This window comes from Telmatherina bonti (genome assembly GCF_933228915.1).
Source record: "Telmatherina bonti genome assembly, chromosome: 6".
NCBI classification, from domain to species: domain Eukaryota; kingdom Metazoa; phylum Chordata; class Actinopteri; order Atheriniformes; family Telmatherinidae; genus Telmatherina; species Telmatherina bonti.
The window spans coordinates 21,520,597-21,528,807 of record NC_136624.1 but is presented as its reverse complement, the minus strand read 5'-3'; the positions used below and the strand labels follow the sequence as shown (position 1 = coordinate 21,528,807).

General features: G+C 36.4%; 1 protein-coding gene across 1 annotated transcript in view; it reads right to left on the bottom strand.

Moving 5' to 3' along the window:
• LOC306757067 (dynein axonemal heavy chain 8-like) overlaps positions 1–2,842 on the bottom strand; it is a gene marked incomplete at both ends in the record, with an annotated part of 39,787 nt that extends 36,945 nt beyond the window's left edge. Inside the window, 4 exons of the mRNA XM_079242030.1 lie at positions 1,574–1,728; positions 2,033–2,117; positions 2,589–2,723; positions 2,801–2,842. Of these exons, the coding sequence (XP_079098156.1) occupies positions 1,574–1,728; positions 2,033–2,117; positions 2,589–2,723; positions 2,801–2,842 (417 nt within the window). The remainder of the gene's footprint in view (positions 1–1,573; positions 1,729–2,032; positions 2,118–2,588; positions 2,724–2,800) is intronic.
• Positions 2,843–8,211: the final 5,369 nt, after the last annotated feature.

Genomic DNA, 8,211 nt, shown 5'->3' with positions numbered 1-8,211 from the left:
TATGGAGTATGAACAGTGATCGGACCTTAAAGAAGCGGTCAGTGGTGTCAAGGATCATGTTGTTGTCGTTGAAGTGGACAAGCCTTCTAAATAGCCTGAGCCTCTTTGATTACATGACATTGGTAATTTGAGGAATCCTTGTGTCCATGGCCCAGTAGTCATCAATAGATGGTAGCTCCACAACACCCATGTAGATAAGAATACCCACAAATGTCATTACCTCCTCTTCATTGGTGGTGAAGGTAGTATTTATGTCCTTTTGGGTTGCATATAGGTTGGTTTGATAAGTAACATGCCTTAGAATTTGTGGGGTGAAGTATCTACTAAAATACACAAAAGCATTTTCAATAAAATCGAGGCCAGAGTGCTGATATTCAGGCATAGCAGTATTGCTGAGGTCAGTTATGCTCCAGGTGGTGGGTCTGGGCGTGGGCTTGTTGGGTATGGTGAGGCGCTTGGCTTTTGGTGCAGCTTGCTCATCTTTGTCTTCACCATCGTCATCAGGTTCCTCTACGACAGGCCCCATCCACTTCTTTTTGGTTGGAGGAACCATGTCTCTTGTCGTGGGAGTGTCCACATTATGGCCGATTGGGAGAAAATCAGGATCCATTTCAAGATCATCTTCTTCCTCTTCATCATTGTCACTGATGGTTTGATGGGCTGGAACAATAGCAACCTTCTTCATCTAACCATAGAATAATTTTGTTGAAACCTGCAAAATAAATGTTAAATAAATTTATTAAATTGATATTACTATTGCTATTTTAATGTTTTATGTGTTAAATTACTAAATCATTTTGAATTATAATAAATTGTACACTTGAAAATCACTTACAATAATATCAAATACAATAAAACAAATAAGGTAATATCAATAAGTGTACAATTTTGATATAAGTGAACTTTATAGTCAAACCATCAAAAATCACTCTTATTCACTGTTTCTAGTTAAATGATTTTTGCAAGTGGCTTCTGTTCCTTAGTAAATCACTGTCAAATGTAACATAAGCATTTGGCAGGAAATGTAATATATTATCTGAAGTTATTGTATTGTTTCATATAAAAAAATGTGATTAATATGATTTATAAGATAAACAGGGCATATGACTAAAACTAGTCACTGATGACGCTAGTCAACTTTTACCTGTTTAGGGCATATGATCAAATATAATCATATATGATCTTGTTTTTCACAAGATCATTTTGCCAATTTAACAAAGTATAACACAAACAACATAGATAGCGTTTTGTAGCACTACTTTTCAACTATATAACATGATAGTTTTATAAACTTACCATGGTTTGTTTTAAAGATGCAAACGCAAAGGATGAGTGGATCAAGCTGCACAACCGGCGTTTTCAGTTTCCGGGAAAATAATGAAGATTGGCGCGTCAGAGGTTGTGACATTCGACCAATCACGTGACCCATGACGAGCTTTATCCCCGCTGATTGGCTAGGTCAAGATACATCATTCTACAATCGCGCAAAAAGCCGCAGTGACGTAATTTAGAAGGACTCCGGAAGTGATCAAAAATTGTCACTTGCCCGATAAAAGGGATAAGACTGTCTTACCTCATGTATGTTTTCTGGGTTCACAGGAATATCCAATCTAGTCCTTGTGAATGAGCAGCAAATGCCTATGAGGCATATGTTTTCCAAATGTTTAGTCAAAAACAACCTCAAAGCCTTTCCTCCTTCGGCTGTTCCAGGATATGTGCGCCCACACTCTGAAATTAATCCAAATAGTTTTGTATTAATTTTTTTTTTTTTTTTTTTGCACACAAAAAACACTCCAGTTAATACATTCTGTGTTAAATAACATCCAGTAAAACTGCTATATGTCTGTAAGATTCTGCAAGTGACTCAAATTTATTACATTTTTAAGGAAATGCAATTCAGCCAATCTTATACATAAGTTTTTTAGTTGTTAGGTAGGTTGTATCTAAATCCAGCATAACAGCTGTCAAAGGAGACAGTTCACTGTTGTACAAGTTGAAGTCTAAAATTGCATTGTTCCATACTTATTCCTACCTATTCCTGGTACTTCAGCCTCCTGATACACAAATGAAATTGTTTTCCGACCTCCTTCAGCAAAGAAATGATCAAAAGCAGACAGCTATGCGCCAAGAAAAATAGCAAAATAAGAAAAAGAGAGGAAAACTGTATTAACACTTATCATGATAGTGTCTGCCAGAAAGAATAGATAATCTTAAAAAAAAAAAAAAAAAAAAAAAATACACCTAACCTAAATCTAGGATGCAAAACACTATTATAACGTATCATGAGTCACCAAAAGGACTGATCATATATTAGGTTTTATCTTTATAAGTCCCTTTTGTGTCACTTATGCATCTGACTTTGGGCTTGGGTAGGTTAGACATTTCTTCTTTCAATCATAATTTTAGATTTCAGTCCTCATATAACAGCAATATGTTCTTTTTAAATTCACAATTTTAGAAACCACTATCATGTAACATGCATAATAATATTTAGTATTAATTCTATAAAAAAGAAAATGTAGTCCATTTAACTAATAAAAATTAAGAAAAGGAGAAAGTATGTAAACATGTATTTAGGAAGAACTTACAGATGATGAATCTAAAATAAATTCCTCCACTTCTGTTGGTGTCAGAAACAACCTGTCAGCCAGGACATCAAATATGTATTTGTGTGCAGGGGTGAGCAGTTTTCTCCTCTCCTCTCTTGCCTGCTTATACTTGGCCTAAAAAAATAAATAAGTTGTGAACATGCAAACAGCTGTTTGAACTCTACATGCCTACAGCTATAGAAAATACTTGCCTGAGATCCATACTTGTTTGCTTTTGGATTCTGTGTGTCCATCATCAAAGTACTTGGAGGAAAATATCCCTCTTTCTTTTACTTCAGGAAAAACTTAGCTGCTCTTAATATTTCTATATCAAATCAGAAAACACAATGGGCACAAGTCCAATCTCAAACATTTCCCGAATAGAATGCAATGATTTATGAAAACAACCAAAAACATCAACAAACATTCACAACAGAACAGTCAATTCATCTTGAATTTAATATCAGCAACATATTGGGTAAAAAATTGTTGGAGGACCATGTTTACTAATACATGGCATTCTTTCTTCTGCTGTAGGATTTTAGCTGGTGGTTGGCTGCTGTTAGTTGGTACAAGGTCTGGACTGTGGGCAGGTTAGTTCAGTTTGGGACATATGTTCCCTTAACAAATTCATCTACAAAAAAAACTGAACCATTAACAAAAAGGCTGAGATTCAGTATACAATATAATTGTAAATAAGCAAAACGACCAATTGTTGTCATCAGTATTTATATAAAAATACTTCTAAATGAAGACGTTTCAGGCATTATTAGATAAAATAAACAAACTACTATTTTGAGCAGATAAATTCCCATCGCTGTTGTGCAATATGAACATCTGCTTTAAACAGAAAACTGTTGCTTGGAGAAAAGAAAAGAAAAGAAAAGAAAAGAGCCAGTTATTTACTGCAGCGCCGAAAGGGTTAGTGGCATGTGCCAGTTCATGCAGCGCAGTTGCCAACTGTCTAAATCGGCGTCAGCCGGTTAACACCAGCGACATGTCTAACCCATGCTGTCTAGAGTTGCTGCCCACTCGCCACTTTTGGATTTTCGCATATCTAAAAGACTTACAAATGCCTTTAATCGCATCAGTTAGGCAGGAAATTGAAGTTACTTATATCTTTATTAACAGTAGACGATATCTTAACCGTTACCGTTGGCTAGACACTTCACTACTCATTACCAATTATTTTAGCTTGTGTAGAAGAACATTGTAGGTTCACTGTGATCTTACCAAAACTGGAGCTGGCGATAAAATCTCCGATGGGACACATTTGTTTTTTGTGCCATTTCTCATTTTCAAGTAGGAAAAAGTAAAATAAAACCACCGAAGTCGCCACTTCTCTGTCTCCAGCTGTAAACTGCCACTGGTTCTCAGACGTTTGTGACGTTACCGTTGAAACGTCTCGAGCCCGACCGTTGGCACATTGATGACGCAGTGAAAGACATTAACTGATAAGACTGATACCAAATTAGGCATATACTGGTCTTTTCCCCCCTTTGTTGTATTCAAACAAATCATTTAGGCCTACAGTAGGCCTATGTCTTTATTATTTCCAGTTTTGAACAGATTTTTTTATGACCACAAGCCTTACCTCCAGATTGAAATGACCGAGTGTGGTAACAAAAAAGGCAAAAAATGAAGAACCAATGTTTCAGTGTGTTTCCCATAACATGAGTAGGGAGAATATTCATTTGTCGGCAAACGCTGAATAATTTATCAGCATATGACTAATCTGGCCTCGCCTGAGTTAATTATCTGCACTTCCACGGCTCCCTTGATACCTGGCTTGCAGAGGCATCAGTCGCTCCACTAACGCGATTTATCCACTAATGAAATGTGGGTTGCCAGAATAATGTCTTATAATATTAACATTATTTATACAATATATGTGTGTGTGTGTGTGTGTGTCTTTGCACAATTAGTGGGTAGGCTATAACGCGTCTTTCCTCTGTTTCAGATTTACAGAATGGTTTCTATAAATAGCAAGCAGCAGTTTGTCTCTGTGAATATTTAGCCTTCATGAAGCCTCCCAGACTTTAAAAAAAAAAAAAAAGTGCATAACAGAGTTGCTTTGCCACTGGAAATTGTTGTTATCCTCACAGAATATGAAAGTGGAAAAGACTGAGAAAAATCTAACACTATATAAGGCAAGCAGATGCTCTCTTTTATTTTGGATTTTCAACACTGCAAGAAAACACTTGAATTTCAAAACATATGTTGCAGGGTTCCAAATTTTCTGTTACATAAAATATTAATTAGATAATCCATAGGCAGTAGAAGTGACTATTAAGGAAATATTTCTTTTTATGTTAACCTCTCAGTTTACTTGCATGGATTTTGTAATGGCTCCTTGATAAACATCAGACTCTTCATTCTTGTAATGTAAGATTGTTGTTTTCCACTGGAGCAGGAGTGCCCAAACTCGGTCCTCAAGGGCCGCTGTCCTGCACGTTTTTGATGTATCCCTATTCCAACACATCTGGCTTCCATTAAACGGATCCAACAGCCAATGAAGGTATGCACAATGATCGATTAGTTTGAGTGAGGTGTGTTGGAACCATAGACTGTATATAAAGAGAACAGGGTTCAAACAGGGATACGTGGAAAACCTGCAGGATTGTGGCTCTTAAGGACCAGAGCTGGACAGCCCTGCACTGGAGTGTTAATGTTCTCTCCTCCAAGAAACAGATCTTTGCTAACTGTGAACTGTTCCCATTACGTTTTGGCAGGCATATTTCCAAGGTCTACTTTCATTTGTTTCCAACTATAGTTTCATTCAGTCAGAGTCCGAGTGTTGCTTTTATAATGAGATATAATAAAGAAGACGGAAAAGCAGGTATATGAAGCAGAAGAAAAACAGAAATGGACTTTTATGCAATAAAGAAGTCCTGCTGGATTTCCAACAGAAACATAGAGGAGGCTAAGAAGACTTCCTTTTTAGAGGAAGTCTTCTTTCTCGCAGGCCTTTTGAGGGAACAGAGATGACAGCAGCAGTGAAACTAAAACAAGACATCAGCACTGCAAAGGTGCCAAACAGATTCTTCACATCAAAGTTTCACTTTTTACAGCCAGTGTGTAATAATCTATTGTACATGCTTCAAACATGTTTATCACAATTATCAGAACTCAGTAAACAAAGCAATTTAACACCACATCCGTCCTCAAGTAAAATATTGACGAAATATGTTAGATCTATTTTTCCATTGTAAGGTAAAAAGAACCCACTCATGTGAGAAAAATAGGCACCCCTACAATCTAATACAAAATCCAGTGGCAGAAGAGAAATCTATGTGAACGCTGACGTTTGTGTTCATGCCTGAAACGCTGAACCTTGAGACATTGCAGGATGTTATACCCTCAGTGGCCACTATGTGTCACCATTGTCACTAATTAATTTGAAGGCATACTAAACCAGTCATGAAGCAACATTGGATTTACTTTCAGGACATGCCAATCAATAGTTTACATCAATAATTTAAGATAAAGTCTAAAGATTAAACGCCTGGTAATTTTTCCCCCCAATATTTAGTGTTATTTGCTTTTAGAAATTGAATGCTCTGATAGAGAATTTCACATTATTCATAAAATGCTTTAGGTTTTAATAATGCCAGAAAGTCTAAATGGGATATAACATGCAGTTTGACGATGACTTGATAATATTTTATTTTGGATTGGTAAAAAAAAAGATACCTTAGAGTTTAAAATGTCATCATGTTTCAAAAATGAGAATGATCTGACTCCTTTAATTGTGAACATAGAGGAGTCACTAGTAAAGCGACTCTTGTCAAATTGTCTTTTACATGTTTTAATTGTGCAACCTTGTGCAAATATTTAAACAAGTGGTCATAATATGATGCAGGACACACCTGACTAAAGCAGTTTTATGGTCCTCTTTATCAGTCTGGATACTTCATCAGTGAACAATGGTTTACATGGCCTGTCTGCTTAGATTCTTTTTGGAACAATTATAACATGAGTGGCACACACTTTTTTCACTGTCAAATGCAAATCAGAGTGAAGATAAATTCTATGATGAAGCTACCTTTTACAATTAAAACACAGGTTTAGAATTGATCAGTATAACTATTAGTTATCATCAGGACATTTCTAGAATGACGGTTGGATTTATTGAACCATACAGAGAAGGCGCTGTCATTTTAATGTCTGAGTCAGACAAATCCTGCATAGACCCATATGCCTCGTATCATCCTGTGTTATTTACAGATAACTCTGCATCCAAAAAAAAAAAAAACAACTTCAGATTTCCGTTACATATGAAGCTATATAGCAAAGAAATGATTGAATTCAATGAAGCAAAGTGAACCAACCTTATATATGAACACTTCACATTCGATTTATTGACCCTTGTGTCTTATATCCACTTAGTTACTTTTGAACTGATCTTGCATATACACTTTAAAGTAGGAGTGTCAAACTTCTGTGCTGGTGGGCCCCTATCCTACAGGTTTTAGTTGTTTCACTGCTCCAACTCTACTCCAACCTTGCTACTCTGAAAGTGCTGATTTAAAGATCCCACCACTCATTTCTTGTAAACTTCTGAAGTTTTCTAAACTGTAACAACTTGACTCTGTGATTCATTAATTTGATGGAATATTATTCAACAGGCACAAGTGCAAAAAAAATTAGTGTTACTGTTATCCCCACATTGTATTTAGAAAATATAATAATCTACATTTATATGGATTACTACATTCAAACAAAGTTTGGATTGAGCCACGGCTGTCTTACATTGTCCCCCTTGTGGATGATAACTGTGGCAGGTTTGTGCTCGTCCTAGCTAAATACAAGATTTCAGCAGGTAAGCGTTTCTTGTTTGGTGATGTGTAATTGTCCTTATTATTATGATCTTCACATTTTCTGTAGAAGACAGACAAAGACTGCAGGCTGGCCATTTAAATACACAAAGAGCCTGTGAATTCAGTGCAGTCAGCCATCCAGAATGAGGCCTGGGATTGTCCTGAGGGGAAAAACAGACATCAAGAAAAAACATCAGCTTTGCATTAGCATAAAACTACAAAATTCCAAAATACACCTCTGCATTAGTGGAAGCTTCACACATAAATTACCCCCAGCTCCAATGTATCCTCAAAACAATCAGTGACACTGGGCCTACCTTGCATGGAAACAAAATATAGTCAATGTGAATATTGACAAGAACCTGGCAATTTTATCTTTTACAAAGAAAAAATCATTCATTCGAACTAATATTTGTAATTTTCCCAGACATGCATCTGACATGTAAGACTGTGCCGTGTGCTGACTGATGTCTGATGAGAACACTTCAGTTTAAGCCTCTTGGAGCTGATATTTGTTTTTGTCTTTTTTGTCCCCCCCCTCACCATTTTCTGCATCCTGTTTAAAATTCCATTCCAGATTTACAAGGTTGCACTGTTCTTTAGGAAATCTTAAATCCGTGCCATTTGTAAAGACCTTGACAGTGCTTGCATTCGTTGTAACAGAACTTCAGTACAGGGAAGAAGTGTTAGTATTTTATAAGCATGCGGTGGCTCAACCTTTGGGGAAAAAAAGCTTTAGGAACCACTTGTGGACTTGTTATTTCTCTGTCAAAAAGTCTTGCTGAATGACAAAACTTTGAAAT